Source organism: Trichomycterus rosablanca, chromosome 11 (assembly GCF_030014385.1).
Source record: "Trichomycterus rosablanca isolate fTriRos1 chromosome 11, fTriRos1.hap1, whole genome shotgun sequence".
Lineage (NCBI taxonomy): Eukaryota > Metazoa > Chordata > Actinopteri > Siluriformes > Trichomycteridae > Trichomycterus > Trichomycterus rosablanca.
Genome location: NC_085998.1, coordinates 4,276,408 through 4,303,506, shown reverse-complemented (window position 1 = coordinate 4,303,506; position 27,099 = coordinate 4,276,408). Strand labels below are relative to the sequence as shown.

At 42.1% G+C, this 27,099-nt stretch overlaps 2 protein-coding genes across 3 annotated transcripts; both read left to right on the top strand.

Moving 5' to 3' along the window:
- Positions 1–412: 412 nt before the first annotated feature.
- lsm14ab (LSM14A mRNA processing body assembly factor b) lies at positions 413–16,662 on the top strand. Of its 2 annotated transcripts, none has more exons than XM_063004904.1 (11): positions 413–714; positions 3,560–3,723; positions 4,935–5,079; positions 7,767–7,856; positions 9,387–9,569; positions 11,258–11,341; positions 11,446–11,649; positions 14,023–14,173; positions 14,257–14,280; positions 14,361–14,592; positions 16,369–16,662. In XM_063004904.1, the coding sequence occupies exons 1-11, from the start codon at positions 591–593 to the stop codon at positions 16,387–16,389; spliced, it is 1,422 nt and encodes a 473-aa protein (XP_062860974.1). In that variant the 5' UTR covers positions 413–590; the 3' UTR covers positions 16,390–16,662. The 2 variants fall into 2 exon arrangements, with proteins under 2 accessions (XP_062860974.1, XP_062860972.1); XM_063004902.1 differs by having other exon boundaries at positions 16,366–16,662.
- A 5,794-nt stretch (positions 16,663–22,456) lies between these two features.
- Positions 22,457–27,020, top strand: ss18l2 (ss18, like 2). Its single transcript, XM_063004901.1, has 4 exons — positions 22,457–22,607; positions 23,600–23,676; positions 25,685–25,754; positions 26,701–27,020. The coding sequence occupies exons 1-4, from the start codon at positions 22,512–22,514 to the stop codon at positions 26,755–26,757; spliced, it is 300 nt and encodes a 99-aa protein (XP_062860971.1). The 5' UTR covers positions 22,457–22,511; the 3' UTR covers positions 26,758–27,020.
- Positions 27,021–27,099: the final 79 nt, after the last annotated feature.

Sequence of the window (27,099 nt, the reverse complement as noted above, 5' to 3'; positions counted from 1 at the left end):
TTCTATATTTGTTGTTCTCTCTCATAATTTAGCTAATTTTTAATGAACTGTCTTATGCTGCTCTCTTTGTTTTTATCTTAATTATTCTTGATGTTGATGTACTATTTTGATTTTGTACTATGATTTGTATGGTGTATGTACGTATTTGTTTTGATTATTTGTCTTATGTAAAGCGTCTTTGAGTATCTTGAAAAGCGCTATATAAATAAAATGTATTATTATTATTATTATTATTATTATTATTATTATTAACATGGCGTGGACTACAAAATGACGACACGACTTCAGCGGTCTATTTGCGTCATCGTGTTCTGTGACGTCAGAGTGTGTAATGTGAAGTCTCGTGTTCTCTCGCGAGACTTGGTCGGAGCGCCTCCTCCAGTGTGCTGTGAGCTTTATGAGGAGGAAAATGAACTCGGCCATGTCGTGTTGATCAGCGCTGAGTCTGAGAGGACTGAATTCAGCAGAACCGACCCGGTTACACCGAGCGCAGTCCGGCAGAGCAGCCGCAGGGGATTTAGTGCACCTACAGGAGGTGTTCGTGACCTTTAAATTCGTATTAGTCCCATTCGGGTGGAGTAGGAGAGACAATGAGCGGCGGCGGTACTCCGTACATCGGCAGTAAGATCAGTCTGATCTCAAAGGCCCAGATCCGTTATGAGGGAATACTTTACACCATCGACACCGAAAACTCAACCGTAGCACTCGCTAAAGGTCAGTTCGCACCTCTTTAGCACAACAACAAACGTAAACATACAAGTTTTATCGCCAAGGTGTGTTTTACTGCTTCCATTCATGATGCATTCAGTTAGCCTTTAGCTACGCTTAGCCATTAGCATACTGTAAACTAGATTTTAAACAGATAAAACACTCATTTTTGAGGTTTGTATCTGTACGCTTTGTGTCAGACGAACGCTGCGTCCAGTAACACGACCGAAATATCGTTTAATTACCTAAACCCAAGTTTAAAACGCTTGTTCGGGGCCGTATGTCAAATTGAAACATGTGCAATACATACGTGCACTACGTTGCACTTCGAATAATGGATTATGCGCCCTAGCTAGTGCACTACGGTGTAGACTTTTCTCTATTTGATACCCAGTAATAGAAAACGCTAATGCAACTACTTTTTAAGTGAAAAGCAGTAATCAGTCAGTCTGTGGGATAGTCTTAGTATTTAGTACTCTCTTGTTTTAATTCATATTCTCTAAATTGTAGGGTATGTTTTACTATAGTTTCTTTTAGTTTTTCATGTTCTTAATATTTTATCTCTTGTTCGAATTTCATGCTCTCTTAATTGTAACTAAATGTTTGCAAGAAGTCTTTCTGAGGTTCTAGATGTCAGGAATGTTTTAATGCTTTTAATTATTTTTTCTCCTTATGTAAAGCACTTTGAATTGCCACTGTGTATGAAAGGTGCTATACAAATAAACTTGCCTTGCCTAATAACACATAAGCTTGAGAAAACTGGACTAGTATGTTATGTGCCTGCATCAAACAAGAGAACAGACACTAACCCAAGTGGTCCAGTTTTTAAATAGTATTCTCATCAAATTCTTCTGATTTAAAACCATCACACTCTTTATCTCCTTGCTCTCTTATATTACCAGTTTAAAAAACTTAAGCCATAGACACTCATCCTCACAAGGACATTTGTAATGACGAGAGCCAATCATCTGAACAACTAATATCATTTTTTTTAGCTGCTCCAGTATTTTAGGGGTCGCCACAGTTCAGTTGCCGCAAAATTCTGGTCTGCATACTAGACTTGGCACATCTGTTGATGCATGCTCAATAATCCAGGTACACAAATCCACAAAGGTGAATCAGTTCATCTGGACACCAGTTTGTTGTAGAGATACGTTTCGCCACTCGACCCGAGTGACTTCTTCAGTCTGAGCTGGTATGAGGTCGGGGTATCCACCACCAGCAAGTCACTCGGATTGAGTGGCGAAACGTATCTCTACAACAAACTGGTGTCCAGATGAACTGATTCAACTTTGTGGATAGACGTTTTAGCACAGTTTTTACAACCTTCCTTATTTTATCTGGGCTTGTGACCGACATCGAGAGCCTACAGACAAGTGCAAGCCACACTCCAGCCAATCACGCCTGTGTAGATTCTTGTCACGCTGATGCGCGGATGAGATTCGAACCCTCGGTCACCGCTGCAGCACCTGAGCTCCCCTAGTTTTTCTTTAAATGGTTTACAAAACTGGTCTAAAATCCAGTGCTGTATTTTTTTCAATCCAGAATCTTGTGTTTTTATGTTTTTGGGAAGTTTTAAAGAGCCTTTTCTTCAATAGAGCTCTGCGGGTTATCGGGTTGTAAAGTCGCAGCCTGGCTGCGCACCATATGCTGGGCAGCATCGTCTCCCATAAACACCTAACAGGCATTAAAAAGGGCTGAAGTATTCAGCCTATTTAGCGTTAACTGTAATTAGGCATTTATTTTTACACATGATCTGCACACAGTTTAAACGTAAACCACTTTAAATAAGTGAAGGACACTCAAGCCACACAGATACACACGTATTTACAGCAGTGGTTCATGTACAGGCCGTAAACACACATGAGCACACATGATTGTAATATGGATGAGGCTAAATTAAACGTTTTAAAGTTTTTACACTTTGAATCAATTGCATTACTCTGGTCTTGGCTTTGGAGCAGATAACTGACATGATTTGCTGTGTCTGAGGGTTGGATGGCTAAAACCATGCAATGAATTTCCATAAGTAGTTGTTTAAGTAAAAAACTACACCTGCAAAGACAGACTTCTTGTATGCCTAATAAAATAATTTTAGTAAAAGAGCTGCCACATGAAAAGTAGATTTGCGGGATTTATTATGCCATGGACTGGCAGTAACGGGTCATCAACGATGGTCTCTCATTTTAATCAGCTTACTCTAATGCAGCGAGTTGGCACTGTGCATGTGTTAGTGGGCAGTGGTAGCTCAGCGGTTAAGGTACTGGACTAGTAATAAGAAGGTTGCCGGTTCAAGCCCCACCATCGCCAAGTTTCCACTGTTGCGCCCCTGAGCGAGGCCCTTAACCCTTAATTGCTCAAATCATGTTCAGTCATAATTGTAAGTCACTTTGGATAAAAACATCTGCTAAATGCAGCAAATAGGGATGTAAAGATACACTCTACCCAAGATGCGATACGATTCACGATACTGGGTTCACGATACGATATTTTTCCGAATAAAAGTTTCCTTTTATTACTTCTATTTAAAATAAAATACTGTTTGTGCTTATCTTTAATTTATCTAAATAATGAATGCCCTTTTATTTCTGAGATAGGTGCAAACTATGCAAAAAAATGCTGCACATTTCCCTTATTGTGGCACATGCGCATCGATTTTTAACTGTTTTCCGGTGCATCGTTACATCCCTAGCAGCAAATGTAAAAAAATGTTAGTTTTAAAAAAGATCTGGCTGCAATTGCAGGAACATCCCTGCTGGCATGCACACTTCGCCACATAGTGGAAACGTAAGAGTATTAGTGCTAAAAAAAACATCAATGATAACATCAGTGAATGCCCTTTTTTGTTTAGTCAAATCCTTTGGCACTGAGGATCGCCCCACGGACAGGCCAGTGGCTCCTCGAGACGATGTCTTTGAATACATTATCTTTAGAGGAAGCGACATCAAAGACTTGACTGTTTGTGAACCTCCGAAGCCCAACTGCTCCCTGCCCCAAGACCCGGCCATTGTTCAGGTGAGTGTACTGTGTTTAGATTGAAATATAATGAAATAGGTTTGTCATTTGTGTATTTGAAGGTAGCTAACTGTTTTGCTGTACTGTATTGCCCCTTCAAAAGCCATGCATCCAAACACCCTCAGTCTACACAAGCCAGCCTGGTAAAGGAAACCACTAGGTCAATAATAAGAAACATCAGCCAATAATGTGGAAACCTTAGAGGCAATGCACGCCAGTCAGTAACAGTAAACCTCAGTCAGTGTGAGCCAGTCAGTGATTGAGGTTTCTTAATCAGTGCCCATCAATAACAGGGAACCTCGGTCAATGCAATAATAATGTCAATCAGTAATTAAAAATAAATGCATTAAAATTAAATGGCAACTTGAATGGAACACACAAACAAACGATAAATTACTTGAGTCGCCACAATGTCAGAAATAAACCAACAATACACTATGGAAAACGTGCAAAGTAATTCCTTATTAGTCCATCTGTTTCTCTACACGCTTTGTTACCCCCTTTCATGCTGTTCTTCAATGGTCAGGACCACCACAGAGCAGGTATTATTTATGAGGTGGATCATTCTCAGCACTGCAGTGACACTGACATGGTGGTGGTGTGTTAGTGTGTGTTGTGCTGCTGGAGTTTTTAAACACCGTGTCCACTCACTGTCCACTCTATTAGACGCTCCTACCTAGTCGGTCCACCTTGTAGACGTAGAGTCAGAGACGATCGCTCGTCTATTGCTGCTGTTTGAGTCGGTCATCTTCTAGACCTTCATCAGTGGTCACAGGACGCTGTTGGCTGGATATTTTTGGTGGGTGGATGATTCTCAGTCCAGCAGTGACAGTGAGGTGTTTAAAAACTCCAGCAGCGCTGCTGTGTCTGATCCACTCATACCAGCACAACACACACTAACACACCACCACCATGTCAGTGTCACTGCAGTGCTGAGAATGATCCACCACCTAAATAATACCTGCTCTGTGATGGTCCTGACCATTGAAGAACAGGGTGAAAGGGGGGTAACAAAGCATGCAGAGAAACAGATGGACTACAGTCAGTAATTGTAGAACTACAAAGTGCTTCTATATGGTAAGTGGAGCTGATAAAATGGACAGTGAGTGTAGAAACAAGGAGGTGGTTTTAATGTTGTGGCTGATCAGACTGTTTACTGTTTCGTCCCGTGGATGTTGTGTAATTATGTTTGATCATTTTCACACCTTCAGTCGTCTCTTGGCTCAGCACCGGCTCCTTCCTTCCAGCCCGTGAGCTCCTATGCATCAGGACCGTTTGGACGGGCCCCAGCACGTGCATACAGCCAGTTCCCCACTCCCCTAATACCTCAACCCATTGGGGCTCCTGTGCCTGCAGGTGAGTTTTTGTATCAGTAGTGTACGTCTGATTTCCGTTAACCAGATAACTAACAACCTTAACGAAAATAAGGATTCATACCGAAGGTTTGCAGTGCAGTTAAAGTAGAAAATTAGAAAAGATGTAGCCAATTAGAGGAGCAGGAAATGCTGTTAATGTTGGCATGTCACAATTATTCAACCCCTACACATAATAATACTGATCTTAAAACCGACTGCTAGTCTGAGAACCTAAAGTTGGGTTACAACATGATCTACTTCAGCTGTGATGGGATATAAACACAACCCAGAGATTCAAGTATTTAAGGTTGAACAAGACCTTGAACATTCCTAGAGACACCATTGGGGGTTTTGACTGGAAGTTCCAAACTTATGGTGCAGCAGCGAACTGCCTGGTCATGGAAGAAAGTCCAAAACTTCATCCAGAGGTTTAAACAATCATCAGGACAACAATGATAAACTCCATTATACTTCATAAGATTATCACTAAACAGCCAAGGACTATATAAGATATCCTTTATTTGTCATATATACATATATATGAGCGCAGGGTCAGCCATCGGTCGGCGCCCCTGGAGCAGACAGGGTTAAGGGCCTTGCTCAAGGGTCCAACAGTGGCTGCATAGCAGAGCCTGGATTTGAACCAACAATCTTCCGGTTGATAGCCCAAAGCTCTACCCACTAGGCTACCACTGTCCCAATATGACCGTACTTAATAGGGATGTAACTATACCCGCGATGCGATTCACGATACTGGGTTCATGATACGATTGTTTCCTTTTTTTATAAAAAATAAATAAATAAATAAATAAATAAATAAAATACTTTTTTTGTACTGTTTTTGTGCTTATCTTTTATTTATCTAAATAATGAATGGCCTTTTATTTCTGAGGTAGGTACAAACTATGCAAAACAACGCTGCACGTTTCCCTTTTTGTGTAAAAATAAATAAATAAATCTCACATTAAATAAATAAACGAATAATACAAATAAAGAAAGCGTCCTCGCATAAATCAGTTTGGCTGGAAAATTCCGAACCTGGCAACCCTGTATCGACGTCAACCAGGCGAGGTGAATAGCGACAGCGCCCTCTGCTGTTTAACATTTACATTTTCAGCATTTAGCAGACGCTCTTATCCAGAGCGACTTACAGAAGTGCTTCTATAGTGAACATTTCATTTCTCAAGTTTAGGAAAACAGTCAAAGAACACAAATCTGCTAAAACCTGTTAGAACCAAAGTGCCTTTTTTTTTTTTTTTTTTTTTTTTTTTTTTTTTTTTTTTTTTTTTTAAATGGAAAAGAATGGAACAAAATGTTAGTAAATAACTACAAGTCAGCTTAAGTGTTTAGTAAAAAGGTGATGAAGGTTTTTAATCGTTTTTTATAGACAGCAAGAGACTCAGATGTTCGGACAGACAGAGGAAGTTCATTCCACCACTTGGGTGCTAGAACAGAGAAGAGCCTTGATGCTCGTCTTCCTTTAGTCCTGGATGGGGGCTCAAGTCGAGCGAGACTAGAGGCTCGGAGGTTGCGTGGTACAGAGCAGGGTTTGATTAGACCCCGAAGGTAGCTTGGGGCTGGTCCATTTTTGGCTTTGTAGGCGAGCGTCAGTGTTTTAAACTGAATGCGTGCAGCTACAGGAAGCCAGTGAAGAGAACGCAGCAGTGGGGTGATGTGGCAGTGTTTGGGCTGGTTAAAAACCAGACGTGCAGCTGCATTTTGAATGAGCTGTAAGGGTTTAATAGTGGACATGGGAATCTCCCGCCAGGAGGGAGTTGCAGTAGTCCAACCGTGAGATTACAAGTGATTGCACCAGAATCTGGGTAGCTTCCCTGGAGAGAAATGGTCGAATCTTCCTGATGTTGTACAGGAGGAACCGGCACGATCTCGTCATGTTGGCTATATGAGGAGAGAAGGTCAGTTGGTTATCAAGGACAACACCAAGACTTCTTACCTTATCAGATGGTCTGATCTGGGAATCATCCAGAGAAATGACTAGGTCCTGGGTTGGAGACTGATCTCCAGGAATGAGCAGCATCTCTGTCTTGCTGGGATTAACGTGAATATCGATTCATTATACATGTAGACCCAGTTTGGATCGTTACACATGTGAATGTGCATCGTTACATCCCTAGTACTTAATGAAGCAGTCTCGACCACAAAGCCGAGGAAAGGTCGACTGGAAAACACCAGGAGGAACCTGTTTGGCCGTATGGATCAGTGAGGATGTGGGGAGGTTCTTCTGCTGCTGGGACTGACATTATTGACCGTGTGACTAGCGACATAGATTCACTAAGATACCAAGTCACTTTGACGAGGAACGTCCAGCCCTCTGGTAAAATTAAACCTTGGTGCTGATTGGATTTCCAAGCTAGAGTCCAAGTCAACCAAAGCAGATTTTTAAATCTCATAGAAAATCCTTGGTGGGATTTAAAGACTGCAGATGCAACATGATTCCAAATTCAAACCTCGATGAGCTAGAAGCTTTTGCAGGAGAAGGATGGGTCAATATTCCACTAGTGAGGTTTTAGAAGCTTGCTTAGCATCTACTGAAATTGCTTATTAGAGGTTATCTTCAAGGTATGATGACGGTATATTAAGGTAAAAGTTCTGGGGGTTGAATAATAGTGTACATGGTCGGGTGAATTTACGTTTGTATCATCTGTTTGGCTCTTCTTTTCCATGCAGGTTCAGCGTTCAGTAGTGACACAAGTATTGGTGCTTCTCTGCCCCAAAGCACCGTCTCCACAGACCCTCTGAGCTCACGGATCCCAGAAGGTAACCAGCCAGACAGCACTGATGTAGTAACTTCATTTAAGTTATGAGTTGACTGATGGCTGCTGTGTAACGACTGTTGCACTTTTATTTTTGACGACCTGGTTATTAACAGTAGCAAGTACTAGACATCAAATACGACGCATGCCATCAGAAGGTACACTATACGGACAAAAGTATTGGGACACCCCTTCTACTTCATGTGTTTCAGCCACAACAATTGCTAACAGGAGTTTTAAATCAATTATATGAAGGAAATGATCTGCTTCAAACTTGGAAAGACCCTTTCCTGTTTCCTGTGCACAGAGAAAGCTCTAGTCGCTTGATAAGTGTGACGTCACGCGTCATTTCCGGGGCCAAACGAACCTAAACGCAAACAACTATGGCTAAACCTGTGAACCTTTATATATATATATATATATATATATATATATATATATATATATATACACACTGTAAAAGCCATATTGCACTAATTGTAATGATCTATGTTTATTGTCATAAATATAAGAATACTTATTTGAGGTGACTTGGTATTTCAACTACTGATGATTTTTCCTGGTAATCAGTGTATGCTGTTATTCATTCGTCCTCTTCGGTTAGTCTGCGGGGGGCAGAATTATACTGACTCTATATACCGACAATATTTATCAAATATACGGAAAGAAAGAGGACGTGGAGCAACAGATTTATGATCGTAGTTTTGTTTGTTGTACGCCAATTGCGAACATAGTGAGTTTTTATTTTGTTTTTATAAGAAACTTGGATTAATGGATAAGTCAGTGTAAGAAGAAAGTTAAAATAAATTCTGTTTGTGGAAAACTTAAGGAACTCTGTGTTCACACTTATATAGTAAAAATCCAGAATCTCACATTATTATATGAAAAAAAAAAAAAAAAAAAAGCTTAACACGTGTAATGAATATACAATGACAGTTTATCTTTTTACATTGAATTATGAACAAAAATATTACTTCATGACATCTAATCGCAAGGAAAGAGGTAAAAAGACAGTTGGGTAGTTCTTTTTTCGACTCGGACCTGTTGAAGCGGTACGGGACACAGCGCTGTGGCATATTGAAAATACGAGGGACTCGGCCAACTTGGACCCGGATGTGACGCATCATAAGGTCGACACGTCACCACTTAACAAGCGGATAAAGAAAAGCTCAGTTTAAAGAAACTCCAGTGTCCTGCACAGAGCCCTGACCCCACTAAACAGCTTTGGAATTAACTGGAACATCAACTTAGGCTTTTCTGACCAATATCAGTGCCTGGCCATACAGATCGGCTCTTAACTAAATATGCACAGGCTTCAGAGTGTTGTGAGAAGAGTGGTGGCTGGTGTAGCTGAAAAGATCACACATGGGTCACTCTATTTTAATACCTTTTCTTAATGGGACGTCCAACAGGGTCATGGTCAGGTGTCCAAATACATTTGGCCATATAAGTTCACGAAGAAAAGTATGTTTTATGAAAACAAGTTTCAGTGCTGATTGTTTTGTCTTGGTTTTCTTTTCTTTTTTTTCTGCAGGACGCACCAGCCCATTCTCTGCAGAGAATTCTCTTAAGAAGAACCCAACCCTTAACCCGCCGGCGCATCATGCACCGGTAGCGGCGCCTGCTGCTCCTGGATCTGTTGGACAGAGGAGTTCTGGAGGTGGTAGACCCCCACCCAGCTCCCAGAAACAACCCTATGAGAGCCGAGAGCAGAAGGGTGAGACTTCTTTCTAAACCACGTGTCTGTAGTTGGTCCCTTTACTGGTCGTGCTCTAAATGCATCTTGGTTTTGTTCAGAGATGTACCGATCGGGGTTTTTGGCACCGATTCCGATCTCTGATCTCCTTTCAGGGGTATCGGGCGATAGCCGATTCCGATGGGGGGGGTTTGCAAATTTAGCTGTAAATAAAGTACATCAAACAATTACTTTTTTTTTTTACCCCCAGGAGACATATTTCATTAGTCTAACTGACCACACACACACGCAGGTTTAATGTTATCCAGTTCAGTCTGAAAAAACCTTAAAAAGAGCCTCACAGTGAAGATAAACCGGAGCTGTGTGTGTGTGTGTGTGCGCGTGTGTGTGTGTGTGTGTGTGTGTGTGTGTGTGTGTGTGTGTGTGTGTGTGTGTGTGTGTGTGTGTGTGTGTGTGTGTGTGTGCCTTTAAGAGAAATGATCTGTTCACTGTATCGCTTAAAGTGATTCACGAGTCGATTCATTCACGAGTTTCTCTTCTCAGTTATCTCTCCGTGTTTACTTTTATTAATTAAATGTCGTGGTTTTAAATAAACACCAACTACTACAGAACATTCTGTGTGACTCTCTTACATTAAAAAGCTTCATTAAACCACTATTACCACAGATCTGTAACCGACCGTCAGACTCGTTCCGTCTAAGGAGCTAAAAGTTTTCTGATGATCCTAAAAGTTCAGCAGATGATCCTGAACTAACGAATTTGGTAATGAATAAACTTTTGCCTCTGATTGGCTCTGTAACGTTTTCTGTTCTCATCTACATCACAAGTAAGAACCACTTACGATTTACCAAAGTGAACCAGGAGTTTATATAACGTGCTGATAGAATCCACTCAGATGTGACCGGGTTGAATTATCTTTTTAAAGTAAATATTACAATCAGCAAAATTACATCGTATGTATGATGCACAACGTTAATGATGTTATTTTAGGTCATGAAGAGCTTTCACTGTGGTTTCTGTACGATGGTTGACGAATTTCGATGCGATGGTTAAGCTTACCGTGATCTTTATATATCACACGATCGGATCGGCTACATTTGGGAAATATCGGCCGATCGCCGATAGCATATTTTGATTAAAAATCGGCCGATACCGATTCATAGCCGATCGATCGTCCCATCTCTAGTTTTGTTAGTGCTCAGGATACAAACGGTCTGATTCTTTTAGCTGTTCACTGACCGTTATTAGTTGGCGACTAACTGATAATCTGGAAGTTAATATCATCCTTTCACAAAATAAAACTACTACTGAGATCTGGGCTCAAATCTCAGAGGAACTACCTACACAGCCAAGGTTTGTGTAGGTGCCCGACCGGTCATTAGCAGAGCTAAGATTCAAGCTTGAGATGTTGGCACTGGTGGGCTAGTACGTTTTACTCCTGTGCCACCCCGAGCGCCCTGTATTAAATAGTAATTTTAGCCCAAATTATAAAGACAAGGTAAAATAAGCAGACAGAAACATAATACCTATCTAACATGGCATTAACATTTGCATCATTTTAAAGTATTACATCAATGTTTTCATTTATCTGTCCAAAAATCTGTTTTTAGCTAATAAAAGTCCTGGTTTTAACAACTAATAGTGCAAATGTGCCGATCTCAGTCCGAGCTTAACAATAATTGAATCTGATTTCTTCTGAATCCTCACAGCTGTTGATGCGGAGAAGGTTCCTCACCCCGAGTCGGACCAGGGCAGGGCCGAAAACCGCGACGCCGGCAGACGACAGCCAGGCGGTGAGTCTTAATAAACAGAATCGCTTCTGGTAATCGCACCTGATTCACATGACGTGTTATAGAATCAGTATAATCACTGTACACCCTATTATACTCTTTTTCAGCCGGTGGTCCTCCAGTACGAAGGGGTAGAGGAGGAGGAGGAAGCGGCGGAGGCGGCGGTGGAAACCAGCGAGGCCGGGGTCGCTTTAATATGCGCAGAGACGGTCCCATGAAGTTTGAGAAGGACTTCGACTTCGAGACCGCCAACGCCCAGTTCAACAAGGAGGAGATCGACCGCGAGTTCCAGAACAAGCTCAAAATCAAAGGTAATCGAATCCCTATAGAACATTTTGCTTCTAAAACGTTACCTAGCTGCGCTAAACTGTGTGGTTTGGTACATTATGGGTACATGTTGCATTGTGTAAGGGGAAAAGCTACCCCACTCTGTGATAGTTGCCAAATACTTACTTCTAGCAAGCAGATATACACACATGCCTGAAGCGTTGTAGTTTTTTTCAAATGCGCTTCAGTTTCTATATCGATATTCAGCTTTACAGGCCAAGCAACTGAAAACTTACACTGACACCATTCAGTACAAATCATCAGAATAAGGTCAGTCAGGTTTATGTAGTCTGGACAGGAGCTGCTGATGCCAATTCTCAACCAGGCTTCCAAACGAAGAAAGTCTTTGATGTCGGGTAAAACATCCCGAAATCTCTGCGGAAACGTGCCTCTACGAAGCCTCCTGACATCTGCATGTAACGAGATCTTAATATTCTTAGTCGGCCTTTTCCACGTTTGAATGAAACGGCCGTTGCTGCAGCATTCTCGCCCCGAATCGAACCGTTTTTGGTTTTCTTTGTGCTTGGTTGCGCACTCATCTTCACGATCGGTGTCGGTTTCAAAAGAAGAAATGCAAAAAAAAATGGTGCAAACCGGCTACTGACGAATGAAAAACGTTCTAGATCAGCGGTGCTTTAGGAGGGCTGAGGTGTCGCTATGACCTGTTTGAATGAGGCGCGATCTACCAGCATGCACTGTGCGATCGACGTATTGGGCACCCCTGTCTTAAAAGAAATAGGTCTAAATGAACGCCCTTGACGAGGGCTACAGACAAATAAAAAAATTACCTACCCCTGCTGTGAATATAACTATTGTGAAAACATCTAAATACCTACAAAAATACATTATGGGTACACGGTGTACCCTTATTAAAAATAGCATGGTACACTCTGTGGACAAACGTACCTCGATACCCTTTCTAATGATTGGATTAATGCAAAAATAGCTAACAATTAATTATACAAACGAAATTCTATGCTTCTAACTGCGGCAACAGTTTAGGGAGTAGGGCTGGGTATCGCCACCAATTTCCTGGATCGATTCGATTCCGATTCACCAGGTCCCGATTCGATCTTCGATTTTCGATTTGATTTTCGATCCAATTTCGATTCAACACATTTAGGCATATTTGAGTTACATTAACAGGTTTTGTTTAAATATGTAAAGATGTTCAGAGAACGAATGTGATAATTGTACAAAGAACATTTATTATTAAAAATATTTGTGTATTTTGTTTACATAAATAATTAATCCAAAACAGAAAACAGTAACATTCAACAGCCAGGTGTATGTTTACATTACATTTACAATGTTGTAGCATGTCAGACAAATGAAATAATAATAAAAAATGAATGTTACTGTTTTCTTCCATTTGTCTGACACGCTACAACAGTGTAAATGTAATGTAAACATACACCTGGCTGTTGTACAGCTTATGCCAAGTTTACACTACACGACACTCTGATTAACACGTGGTCACTGTAATGTTCACACTACACGACTGATGGGCGATGGGGGGTTTTACATCTACACCATCTATCACCAGGGGGAATCACAGGCGAGCTTCTCTGGTCTCCAAAACTACGTTTTGTCACGAAAACACACGTGAGCAGTGATGAAAGGTTTAATGATACCACGTCCAAACATGCACATCAACAAGTAGCGAGCGATCAAAGTTTGTGCGCTGATGAAATAAATGAATCTGAGTGGATTTGGCAACACGAGCAGCATGGATCGTTCTGTAGTGAGTTGGAGGTTAATAAATATTTTGTTTTGTAGAGAACGATCTCGCGTGTGCTGATGTATTCTGATAGAAACTATATTGCGCTCCACCACCTGTTTCCAACCTCGCCCCTGTGTTTCCCCTCGCTGTTTCTCACATTGATCGAGAGCCGAGTTTCGATCGCAGAGCGAACACCGAGTTCCTCCCGAATCCAGAGCCGAGCGAAAATCAGTGCAGAAAGTTGTGTAGTGGTCATAACTTGAGCTTCTGCCATGCTAAACTGATGTGCAGGTCAGATCTCGTTGCATGAAAAAACAGTGGCTGGTCACGCGAAATTAAAGGGGGTAACAATAGTAATAGATTTCCGTGTGCACCGTAAAAAGGGGCGTATTTAAAAAATCGATCTCGCATTTATATGAATCGATATCGGATCGTTCAAATAAAGATCGATTAAAATCGAAAAATCGATTTTATAAACCCACCCCTATTAGGGAGGAACTCCAGTGGCCTGCACAGAGCCCTGACCTCAACTTCACTAGCCTTCAGATCATGCCTCATTGTCTATTGAATGAATTGAAATGTTACTTATAAGTGCTAGAAACGTAATACGTGATGCCTGGTGGTTGATTTGCAGATGAGAAGGCCGTGAACGGGGAGGAAAAGGGAGACTCGGGCGTAGAGACGCAGAACAGCGAGGGTAACGTGGTGGAGGACGACCCACTGGGACCGCACTGTTATTACGACAAGTCCAAGTCCTTCTTTGACAACATCTCCTGTGACGACAGGTATGGAAGCCTGGACTCGAGTAAATTCAGGCTTGATTTAAGCGAAAGTGTCGCTGTAACTTTTTTTCTGTCTTTGTTTGCAGAAAAGACAAAGCTGGAGGTTTCAGGTATGTTCTGTTATTCACAGTGTTCGGAATATTAATGCCGCCCGTATGTACATCACGTTCTCATGGTTATATTTGTGTAGGGAGAGGAGGCAGACCTGGGCCGAAGAGAGGAGGATGAACGCCGAGACGTTCGGGATCCCGCTACGCCGGGGACGTGGTGGATATCGGGGCAGAGGGGGCCCCATGGGTTTCCGCGGCGGGCGTGGACGCCCGTCCGGACGCGGCTCTTTCGGACCGCCCCGGGGTAACCCTGGGTTCAGAGGCGGCTACCGTGCAGGAAGGGGAGGCAGAGATTTCGAGTTTGAGTACCGGGTGAGCTACTGTTCCTTATTAGGGTGTGGATCCATCAGTCGTTCCTCAGTGATGGTTGGCTAGCGTACTAGACTGCTGTGCCACACCCGAGAGGCATCGGTCAGTATTAAAGATAGATCAGTCACAACATCAGGACCATTGAATGACTATTATTACCATGGCATCCATTTGGGGGTGAAATAGTAGGCAGCAAGGGCCAGAGCATCTCCGAACTGACACATTCTGACTTTCACACAACTGATCACTAGCAATACAACAAACGTAAACATGTCACTAACCTGCTGTACGTTCCTAAAGCACGGATATTCCCATATTACTGACACAGTATGATAAGACGGCTGCTCATCATTTGTTTGCTCGTTATTTTAGAAAGCAAAGGAGCGCTCAAAGATCGTCGTCAACGCGCCACACCGACGCTTGCGTGTTTACGTGATGTTTTAGGGCAGTTGTAGCCTAGTGGTTAAGGTACTAGACTAGTAATCGAAAGGTCACTGGTTCAAGCCCCATCGCTGCCAGGCTGCCACTGTTGGGCCGTCAATTGCTCAGACTGTATACCGTCATAGTACTGCAAGTTGCTTTGAATTAAAGCATCTGCTAAATGCCAAAAAAAATGTGCCTAGGGTCGTAACCCTCAATCGCTCCGACTGTATACTGTAACTAATGCAAGTCGCTTTGAATAAAGCTGACTGCTAAGTGCCGTATATGTGACGATGTTACGGGGCGTCCCGAATCGAGGGATTTAGCTCAGCGCTTCCCAACCTTTTTTTTGCACCACGGACCGGTTTCATATAAGATATGATTGCAGGGGCGGGAGGATTGAATATAAAACGATTATAGAATGGAAAATCAGTGTGAATCCTGAGCTTCAACTAAACGCCGCTCCCACCTAGTGGTGATAGGAGACAGTAACACTCGAAGTGTGTCGGAAATTTCGTTACTAATTATTTATTCTTTCTGTGCGGCTCGGTAATAAATCACCCACGGACCGGTTGGGGACCACTGCCTTAGCTGACGTTGTGTGATTAGTATGTAGGGAATACAAGGGTGCCCCCGACTTAGAAAACCCACAAAAGACTCAGGAAAGGTATTTTAAACAACAATCAATACAGGAACATGGATTATTGATCTGATTGTGTTCTATAATGCTGTTCAGCTCAGTGATGTAGCTTCATAGTTTGATCGATTGACTTCTCTGTGCCCGTACACTTCACATTGACGTTCGTATCAAAAAGCATCACACCTCAAACCTGGGAGCGATTTACATCAGCCGTTCCAACTTCTGCATGTTTTAATAACATTTGAGAACAATTAAGAACATGTCGAACTCGGGTGTATTTTTTACTACCGTATGATATTAAAAGGCGGCGGTCCGAGGGCAGTTGTATCCTAGTGGTTAAGGTACTGGACTAGTAATCGAAAGGTTGCTGGTTCAAGCCCCACCAAGTCAAATTTACAATGAGCTTTTTGCAATGAGCATTGTCTCAAAGCAACTTTACAGAATTCAGGACCAACAGACCAAAAACCCCTATTGAGCAAGCCGAGGGCGACGGTGGCGAGGAAAAACTCCCTTAAAATGACATGAAGAAATCTTGAGAGGAACCAGACTCAGCAGGGAACCCCGTCCTCTTTGCGTGCCAACCACTGCCAGGTTGTCACTGTTGGCCCTTTGAGCAAGGCCCTTAACCCTGAATAGCTTAGACAGTATACTGTCACAGTGCTGCAAGTGTAAATGTATTAACACCATTTCTGTGTTTGTGTTTGTTTTTCCCCCAGAAGGACAACAAGGTGGCGGCGTAGATCTGACAAGCTGAAGTCCCCCATCCCTCCTCCCTCCCTCATAGACACTCTGCCCTAAACCCAGTGCAGGTCAACACCTTCCATGTGGACTCTTACCCTCCCTTTTGCTCTGCTCCCCTTTTTTAGGGTAAAAAAAGAAAAGAAGAAAAAAAAAGAAGAAGAAAATCACTTTCTTACGGCCACAGAGGAGCGAGGACTCTGCGTACAGCTTCGGTGGAATCACTCTCTTCAGTATTTTTGCGTTTTCTTTCTAAAAGGACAGTTTAAACCCAGGCTCGACGTGTATCGCGTGTTCTTATTCCATGTGTACGTGTACGCAGGCGTCTGCTGATACTGTGAGCCCCCTTCACTAACACGGCTTTATTTTTCTCCCTCTTCGTTGTGTTTTAGTACCAGAACAGTGTCGTCTAGGGCTCGAACCAGAACTGCTTAACCTGCGTATCGGCCACGTTCTCCAGCGCAGTAGTCTGGTCTGCTGTAAGCAGCTCGAGCATCATCGCCATCCTTTCTTTTTTGTTCTAGTGACTTGTTTTAAGCTTCATCAGCCTGTTCTTTTCTCATAAATCTGAATCATCTGGTCCTGTCCTTTTTAAAGGCCTAAAACCCCTGAACTCAAGAACGACAAAGCTGAATATTTCAACAAATGGCCTGTAGGTTGAATGTAAATGTCAATGTGATGTTCGTTTCGTCTTAGCACTAAGTTTTGCTGTATTATTATTATTATTAATAATGTTGTTTTTGGATTCCTCTTTATATAAAACCCCACTCAGTGCCACCGTAGGCAGGCTTTAGCAGTTTCCTGCTGGAACAGACTGCTGTTTGTATAGATATAAGTCTGATTATTATTATTTTTAATCCTTTTTCTCGGCTTAAGAGTGAGAGTGCGCACCCTTACATTCTTTTGCGCCACTGGATACTGCCTTGGACGTCTCCTCGGATCTAGATGTCATTCTACCCTAGCTGAAAAGGGGTCTGATTACGTCCGCACTGAGCCTTTAGGATTATTATCGTCAAGATTTGAGATGCGCTCACTCCCCCTCCCCCGTTATAGCCATCGTTTTGTATGCTGAGGTCTTCAGGGATGGTCTGCACGCCCTTTAAGATCAGATCGATTATACACGTGGATTCGTTTGCACTTTAAAGACGAATAGCACCAAAAAGTACCGTTGGCTTTAAGTGAGCCGCTCTAGATAACCCGGTAGTATCTGCTAAAAAAAAAAAAAAGGAGACAGAAATATGGGATTTATAAAGTGAAGAGATGGAGGGTTTGTACACCGAGCTGTCGAGCTCTAGTCAGGGTTTGGATTTGTTTACACACCTGGTGATATTGTAGTGAACCCTGCAGATGCGGTGGGCGAGGGTTTATAAACTGTCTCATAGTAATCCATACAGCCACTAGGAGGACAAAAACAGACCTGCAAAGGGTTCAGGTGCATTATGGGAGTGGATTGTTGTGGTTTCTCTGACTGCGACTGAATAATAGCTTTAGGTTTGGATTGTCTTCGCATCATGATTGTTGAATTGCGAGGGTGGAGTCTGTTACGATATGACATCACAACTTTTTTTTGCCTTTCGTTCATCTTTTGCACAGCGTCAAATAAACAGTTCTGGTTTTAATGCACAGCGGGATGTATACGACATTATTACATCATCACAGTAGCTGGTATGTTTGCCTGGTGGATTTAAAGGCGGCGCCTATAACACGTTCACCATCAGTTACAGTTAACATGAGCTGTGTAAATACTTAGCAAAGATATTTCAGGTGTGCACGTTTCATTCGAACGCTTTAAATCCTGGTATCCGCTTCCATGACGTTCCCTGGCCTTTAGGGAAATGGGGTCTGAGGTTCGGCAGGGGGGTTCTGGAGAGCGATGGAAGAGATGTTTGTTTATGCCATGCTCGGATTAATACTGCGTGGCTAATACATGCCGATTGCCACAAGAATTCAGAAGTCTGGACCACTTTCGGTGACTTCATTTCTAATGTTTGAGCTTTTATCTGTGGAACATTTTGCCCCTGATGTCCAGTTGAGCTTTAGTGGTGGTGCATATTTCCCAGTGGACACAGTCAGGGTATTGGAGCAGACGAAGTTTGCGGCACGTATGTGAACCGATTTAGCTGAATGCAAGTATAATACAGAGAAAAATAAGTTTTCCAACCTTATTGTTTGTGACTGTGGAGGCTGGAGACCTTTAAACTGGTTGTCGTCTAGTTTTCCTCCAGCCTAATGTTGGAAAATACGGATTCCTTCAGTCCATCTTCACTTTGCATCGTGATATTGTAAACGGTCAGCAGGATGGTACCAAGTGTACGAGGTTTCCGATCCAGGACTGGTGCAGTTTAATTCTAATGTGTCTAGTGTCTTATTTTATTCAGAGCTGCAGTATGTAACCTTTGGACTGTGGTGTCCATAGTACATCTTGGAAAGTCTAAAATACGCCTGATGATTCTGGGTAGGTTTGGCATGATTTGCTGATTCTTGTGTCATCATTGGTTGATTCAGCATCTGCCATTCAGAACCACGTTTACCAGGAGGTGGGTGTTGAGACTATATCAGAGAGGGCTTTAAATCCCAGAATCTTCAAAAGTAACATACTGTAGCTTTAACTTAGTACTTTTAGGTCCAACAAAAAATGCTTTAATGTTTGGCAAAGTTCTCCTAATGTTTTAGGTACTGGCAATACAATGTTTGGGTAAAAATAGCTGGTCGCTTTTATAAATGGAGGGGAGGGGAGGGGAGGGGGGTTGGTGGCAGGTAAAATTCAAGCAAGCAGTCTTGTCTTTAAACCTTTTCACTTATTTAGTTTTAGGATTGATGGCTCTGGCGTTACGTTTAAGTTCTGCTCCTGGCAAGATCCTGGTGCTAATAGAATGTGTGAAGTGGGAGGTGGAATATTCAGCATGAATTAAAGGTTGAGCGGCTTTTTTGTGTGTGACCGGGGCAGGTTGGTGGTACTTCCACCCCAAGAAATAAAACCATTCATGGAGAGCCAGCCCGGATGGTCTTGATCTATTAACGCCAGCTTTTGACTGTGACCCTAGATGTCAGAGAAGCACTTTGTGTTTCTGTACCAGCATTTGAGTTCGTTTTTGTATCTTGTTTTTCTTTAATTCAAGCGTTGGCTGATGGACATTTACGACCGGGAGCTGGACTTGTTTTCTAAACGTTCTACCTTTTTCTAAGGTTCTCTGATGTTACGACTATTGTAGCTTGACGGCTCTTGCGTATTTCCGTAGGCCGTGAACCTTACCTACGTGTGACGTATTTGTAGGCAGCTAGTAAAACGTCCTGCGGTAAACGAAATGAGCCGCATTTAAATGGAAGCTTCAGTGTTTGTGTGAAGCACAGCATCGGGGGGGGGCTTGCGCTTGCTGTGCACTACATGAGCACAGAGTAATGTGACCGGTTTAAGTCTTTCTGAAGTGTTCGATTTGGGATCGTTCGGTGGTTCTAGTGCGTCCTGCCCAGGGAGAAAGACTTCCTCGACTGATGCAATAATCACAATAACACCTCCACCCCTGTCCAGCCTCGTGCTCATATGAGATGTCAGACTGTACATACAAAAGTTCATTTTGTAAAGCTGCATTCGATTGATTTGTTCTCTTCAGATTTCTGGACAAATTTATTTGGTGTTTTAAAGTTTTTTCTTTTTCTTTTTTTTTTTTGAAAAGCAATTTTTCAGCAGTGTACTTTCAGTGGCCAGGTTTACCTCCTTTTTATTCAGATCTGAAATAAAGAAATGATTGTACAAAATTCTGTTGTGTTTTTACTTTCTTTATCCTGGTTTATTAACAGTAACACTCATTAAAATGGGTTGTGATTACGACTTCCCATTTAATAAACATTGGTCCAGAAAGGTGTGAAACAATGCTATCTGGGTCAGTTTGACCAGTCTGGAGGAACTGATCTGTTTGTTTGTTTATTAGGATTTTAACGTCATGTTTTACACTTTGGTTACATTCATGACAGGAACGCTAGTTACTCATTACACAAGATTCATCAGTTCACAAGTTTTAATATCAAACACAGTCATGGACAATTTTGTATCTCCAGTTCACCTCACTTGCCCACGCAGACATGGGGAGAACATACAAGGATCAAGGATCTTCTTGCTGTGAGGCGACAGTGCTACCCACTTATCCACCATGCGGAGGAACCGATCTCACTTTGTGTGAGTTTGATCTGATCCTGGGCCTGGAGTTACACAATGTGTTTGCCTGATTGGGAATAGGATGCTGTAACCAGCAGATAAAAACACAGAAACCATATACACTGTTTATAGAGTCTTTTCATAAAACAGAATGAATTATGCCTACTTCACACTACACGATTTTTGCCCTGATTTGCCGGCTCGGGAGCAACTTGGCGCTCGCTCTGGGATCAAAACTCAGCTCTCAATCGCTGTGTGTGAACTCCTCAACAACTCGATCCGAGCACTGAATGGAGATTTCTAGCATGTTGAATATCTGGCTCAGTCGGTTGCGACTGGCAATGAGTGCGGTGAGGGGGATAATATAGTTTCTATCAGAATACATCGGCACACACACAACTTTACAGTATTTGTGAACTTATCGTCCACGGCAAACCATAATACCAACACTGCATTACAAAAAAATATTTTTATAAAATATTTATTAACCTTCATCTCGCTACAGAACAGAACAATCCATGCTGGTCGTGTAGCCAAATCCACTCTGATTCATTTATTTTTCGCTTTGATTTTACGTGGCACATCAGCGCACAAACTTTGATCTCTTGCTACTTATTGTTTTTTGAACATGGTATCATTAAACCCCTCGTCACCCCATGTTTGTTTTCGTGACAAAACGTAGTTTGGGAGACCAGAGAAGCTCGTCTGTGATTCCAGTTGGTGATGGATGGTGTAGTGTGAAATACACACCGACTTGAAAGACTCCCGATTACAAGAGATCCAGTCGTGTAGTGTGAACTGTACAGAGACCTGACCACTTGGAAAGTTGTGTAGTGTGAACTTGGCATAAGTTCATCTGAATTAAGCTGAATGATGACCAAACTATGCAAAACAATGTTGTTAAAACCTGTGTTTCATTTAAACTTTCGGGGCGGCACGGTGGCTAAGTGGGTAGCACCGTCACCTCACAGCAAGAAGGTCCTGGGTTCGATCCCCAGGTGGAGCGGTCCGGTTCTTTCTGTGTGGAGTTTGCATGTTCTCCCCGTGTCTGCGTGGGTTTCCTCCGGGAGCTCCGGTTTCCTCCCACAGTCCAAAGACGTGCAAGTGAGGTGAATTGGAGACACTAAATTGTCCATGACTGTTTGACATTAAACTTGTGAACTGATGAATCTTGTGTAATGAATAACTATCGTTCCTGTCATGAATGTAACCACAGTGTAAAACATGACGTTACAATCCTAATAAACAAATAAACATGGAACCTTAAATTAATCCTAAGATAATGAACAAAACATTTTTGTGTCTAATTTCTAATTTGTTTATTTGCTATAAAGTAACAGTTAGGGTTAACATCCTGTATTTGTTATGATTTCACATTTCTATTATCGTTATTTTAGCAATGCTGTAATAAACGGTCATGCTAATAAAGCTCGTTGGTTGCTATTTATTTCGGTATTGAGGATTTTCTATTACACATCTGGCAACCATACAGACTGGCGAAAGTGTTGGGTCACCTTTTTAATTAGTTTATTTGCTATAAACTAACAGTTTGAGTTAAAATAATCTATTTGTTATTATTTTACAATTCTATTATTGTTATTTTACCATATTGCTTTACTATATAATACTGTACTAAACGAAGTCATGCTAATAAATTTTGTTGGTTGCTGTTCTTTTACATATTGGGAGAGCGGTTCTGTTACAGATCTGGCAACCATACAGACTGGTGAAAGTTTTGGGTCACATTTTTGATTTGTTTATTTGCTATAAAGTAACAATTTGGGTGAATATAATCTATTTGTTATTGTTTTACATTTCTTAATTCGTTATTTCTCCAGAATGCTTTAGCAATACCGCCATAAATACACTCACGCTAATAAAGTTCGTTGGTTGCAATTTATTTCGGTATTGGGGATTTTTTATTACACCTCTGGCAACCATACAGACTGGCGAAAGTGTTGCGCACTGCGCATGCGTGTCACTAAACCGCCGTGTAAAATGTCGGTGGTTTTTGTTCCAAAGCGACAGCGAGGTAAAGCTCAAATTAACCAGGAGACCATCCAGAGAGTGAGTACTGATTAATACAGTCATGTAAATAATCTGTAATGTTATAAAAACGTGTTCTTTTAGCAATGGTTTACCGTCATTTCTGTATTATTACCGTTGGCTGTGTTCCAATTATCATACCTGGTTTGTATATAGAACACTACCACTATAGTGCACTTCAGTATTAGGTGCTGTATTATTGGAACAGACCCTCAGTATTATTGCTATTACTGCTTTTATATTTATTTGAGCTACTTTAGCCTCAGACTGGGCAGATAAAAGCTATTGATAGGGCTGTATCAAAATAAAAGCACGATTTAAACCAAGCCTGCATACAGAAACACTTTGTGGTTATACTGTTACTGACTGTAGCCCGTTTGCTGCTCTGTGCACTTTGCCACCCCTGTACCCCCATTTATCAATTCAAATTGACCTCGACTGGACCCCCACTGACCTAATGTTTGGTTGGTGGATCATTCTCATCGCTGCAATGACACTAATATGATAGTGTATGTTGTTCTGGTATGTCTGAGTGTAACAGGTGCAGCAGTGTTGTTGGGATTTTATTAGAAAAACATACCCTGTTGGCACTGCTTGTAGGTGTACATGTACCTTGTGAACACATTCAGATCACAGGAAGCTGGTAGCACCACCCTGCCATCAGACTCATGGTTTATATCACCACACAGTCCAGTCCACAGGCACTGTCGCCTCACAGCAAGAAGGTCCTGGGTTCGATACCCCAGGTGGGGCGGTCCGGGTCCTTTCTGTTTGGAGTTTGCATGTTCTCCCCGTGTCTGCATGGGTTTCCTCCCACAGTCCAAAGACGTGCAAGTGAGGTGAACTGGAGATACAAAATTGTCCATGACTGTGTTTGATATTAAACTTGTGAACTGATGAATCTTGTGTTATGAGTAACTACCGCTCCTGTCATGAATGTAACCAAAGTGTAAAACATGACGTTAAAACCCTAATAAATAAATAAATAAACTCTTGTTTCTGTTTTCTTGCAGCTACTGGATGAGAATGACCAGCTTGTGAGGTGTATAGCCGAGTACATGCAAAAAGGCCGAGCGACTGAATGTGTCCAGTAAGTCGAAAATGAAAATGTGATTCATGTGGGTGCCATTAATGTCAAATATTAAATATGAAAGATTTAGGGTTTTTTAAAGAAAGTGAAACAGTCGGCCTTTCCCAAACCGTTCCGTCCTCACTAACACTCCACTACAGAGTGACGCTCCATATGAAGTGCTGTGAAGGGAGCTTTCATTTACATTTACACTTGCTGCATTTAGCAGACGCTCTTATCCAGAGCGACTTACAGAAGTGCTTCTATAGTAAACATTACATTTCTCTAGTTTTAGTAAACAGGAAATGGAAAAAAAAATGTTAGTAAATAAGTGCTTAGTAAAATAAAGAGGTGATGAAGGTTTTTAATCGTTTTTTAAAGACAGCAAGAGACTCAGATGTTCGGACAGACAGAGGAAGTTCATTCCACCACTTGGGTGCTAGAACAGAGAAGAGCCTTGATGCTCGTCTTCCTTTAGTCCTGGATGGGGGCTCAAGTCGAGCGAGACTAGAGGCTCGGAGGTTTTGTGGTACAGAGCAGGGTTTGATTAGACCACGAAGGTAGCTTGGGGCTGCTCCATTTTTGGCTTTGTAGGCGAGCGTCAGTGTTTTAAACTGAATGCGTGCAGCTACAGGAAGCCAGTGAAGAGAACGCAGCAGTGGGGTGATGTGGCAGTGTTTGGGCTGGTTAAAAACAAGACGTGCAGCTGCATTTTGAATGAGCTGTAAGGGTTTAATCGTGGACATGGGAATCTCCCGCCAGGAGGGAGTTGCAGTCGTCCAACCGTGAGATTACAAGTGATTGCACCAGAATCTGGGTAGCTTCCCTGGAGAGAAATGGTCGAATCTTCCTGATGTTGTACAGGAGGAACCGGCACGATCTCGTCATGTTGGCTATATGAGGAGAGAAGGTCAGCTGGTTATCCAGGACAGCACCAAGACTTCTTACCTTATCAATTAAGGGGAGGGTATAAATAGCTTGCGCTACGTTATCGTTTCAGCATCTCCAAGATTTGGGGTAAAATTATTTTGCCATTCATGAAGTTTAAGTTCACCAATCACACATTCCGTTACTTTCTTTAAAAAGACTGAAGCAGACTGTGCCTAAATTTGCCCTAACACCTTATGAGGAGAATCTAATACAATATTTTACTGAAAATGATGTCGAAACCTGCATTTGTAAGGTGTTTCCTCCAGTTCTCCTTTCCTAGCTGCACTTCCGTGGAGTGTCGTGGTTGAGTGTGCTCTTGTGTTCACTCGCTGTTGGAGGGTTGTATAGTTCACTCCCCCTCCGTCCTAATTACGTTGGGACAGCCCGTAGTGTGGCGGAGGAGTGAGTAGGGAGCGGATTGAGATACGGGGGGAGTGATTGATTGGTGGTTTAGAACTAGTTTGGGGTTTGAATCCTTACTATCCTTACTAGTTTGTTCTGGATCTGGATATCTGGTATTATACAGCTCGTATAATCCATATAATTAGTGTGTTACACGTTAAATCCTCTGTTATTGTTAGATAGGAAACGACACGCCCCGGAATAACACTGTACTTGTGTGCTCGGGTGCTGCAGCGGTGTTTTCCATAGTTACACACAGTTGTGTTTTGTGTGGAAGCGCGGCCAGGTCGGTAACTCTTCCGAGATTCGAACCTGTGAGTCCCAGCCCCCCCACAGCGGTACTGAGCCGTCGTGCCACCCGAGCGCCCATCCCTGTTATTTAGATTTTATTGTTTTCTTTCTGTATGTGGTACAAAATAAACTGAAACGGTTACAGGCTAGAGTCTTAAAACATCGTTCAGAAATGTCGGTAACCTGGTAACCTCACCGAGATGCTCACTGAAGTAATGACGCTTATGGGAGAAGATTCCAAAATGTCAGGGTGATGTGGCACCACCATCTTCAGGAAATGTAAACAAAGTGTAAGGGAGTCTGGGAAATGTAAACATACACCGTAGCACGTTTTATTACTGAATATTTATTCTGTGTGATTGATCAGGGATATTTTCTTATTCATCACCCTGTTTTGTTTTCACAGATACCAGCAGATCCTGCACAGAAACATTGTCTACTTGGGCACGATTGCAGATGCCAGCCCAGATGTTCCTGTAAGTCCAAAATGCATTTTATTTACCTTCTTTATCATGGACCATTTGTACCACTTGACATGGAAAACCACATCAGCCTGACCAGGACTTTTTTTTGGTAATATAATGCTAAGATCGGGGGTTTGTTGGCGGCTGATCAGCCTAGCCATTGGGAGGTGCACTTGCCAGTGCGCTCTCAGTGCCAAGTCCGGATAACATAGGAGGGTTGAGTCAGGAAGGACATCCGGTGTAAAAACTGTCCTGAATCAGGCTTGTGGACCAGAATTGCCTGATATATATACGTATATATAAGGTTGGTGGCACCACTGAGATTCAGACTCTGGTCTCCAAGCGGCCTGAATAGCCGATTTTTATATTTGCAATAAATGATCTGACATTATTGTGTGTAAAAGAGTAGTTATTTATTGTTCCTGAGGAGTTCAGTATGTTAGAACAGAACAGACTAGCAGGTGTATTCTGACAAATCACGGACCCCTAATCTGGATACCTACACTTCAGTATGGCACGAAATATGTGGACGCCCCTTCTATAGGAGTTCAGGTGTTTGTCACACCCATTGCATCCAACGGTTTGGGAACGGCCCGCTCCTGTTCTAGCACGACGATGTGGCCGTACACAAAGCGAAGTCTGTGTAGATATGGTTTAAAGATGCACAGAACCCTGACCGTAACACCTCTGGGATGATTTGGAACATCGAGCTTTCTTATTGGCGCTTGACCTCGCCGATGCTCTTTTGATTGGATGGGCACAGACACACACAAGAGCTGATGGTCAGGTGATCACGTAACCAGACAGGTTTAAACTTTGGGGTGCAAATATGGCTGAAAGTTTTGTGATTTAATAAACATGTTTATATAAAATAGGCACAAATAGGATTTTTTTTTATCTGGAAATGTGTGTAAAGTCACATTGTGATCTAAAGATGTTATTGTGTGTTTTTCTCCAGGTTTCTTGTGAAGATGTTACGAGTCGGGATGAAGTGAGGGACGTTTCCGAACCTTAAATTCAGAGCAGTCATGAAGAATTTAGTATTTTTTTTTAATGTGTCCACTGTAATAATAAACTGTATATAATTTTGTAAATAATCATCTGAGACTGGAGTAAAATACAGCCGGGTTTAAAGCGAGAGCGTACGGAGATCCGTTTATCATATTTATTCATGTTTTTGCATCGCTGGTACACTTGGAACGATTCGTCTTCACATTGTCGAACACCTGTTCACGTCTTCCGCTTTACTCTAATAAACTCGAATGATTAATTTGAGAAGTCACTCACTATTTAATCCGGCTGCAGAATGCAAACGTTTACAGTCCGAGGTCGTCGTGAAGGACATTTTTCCGATTGT

Bases quoted from the DNA above. Each gene is read 5' to 3' on its own strand.
- lsm14ab (XM_063004902.1), top strand. From the start codon at position 591: ATGAGCGGCGGCGGTACTCCGTACATCGGCAGTAAGATCAGTCTGATC. The intron at 715-3,559 runs GTCAGTTCGCAC...TTTTTTGTTTAG, and splicing joins AACCGTAGCACTCGCTAAAG to TCAAATCCTTTGGCACTGAG. The intron at 11,650-14,022 runs GTAATCGAATCC...GTTGATTTGCAG, and splicing joins GAACAAGCTCAAAATCAAAG to ATGAGAAGGCCGTGAACGGG.
- ss18l2 (XM_063004901.1), top strand. From the start codon at position 22,512: ATGCGTGTCACTAAACCGCCGTGTAAAATGTCGGTGGTTTTTGTTCCA. The intron at 23,677-25,684 runs GTAAGTCGAAAA...TTGTTTTCACAG, and splicing joins CGAGCGACTGAATGTGTCCA to ATACCAGCAGATCCTGCACA. The intron at 25,755-26,700 runs GTAAGTCCAAAA...GTTTTTCTCCAG, and splicing joins ATGCCAGCCCAGATGTTCCT to GTTTCTTGTGAAGATGTTAC.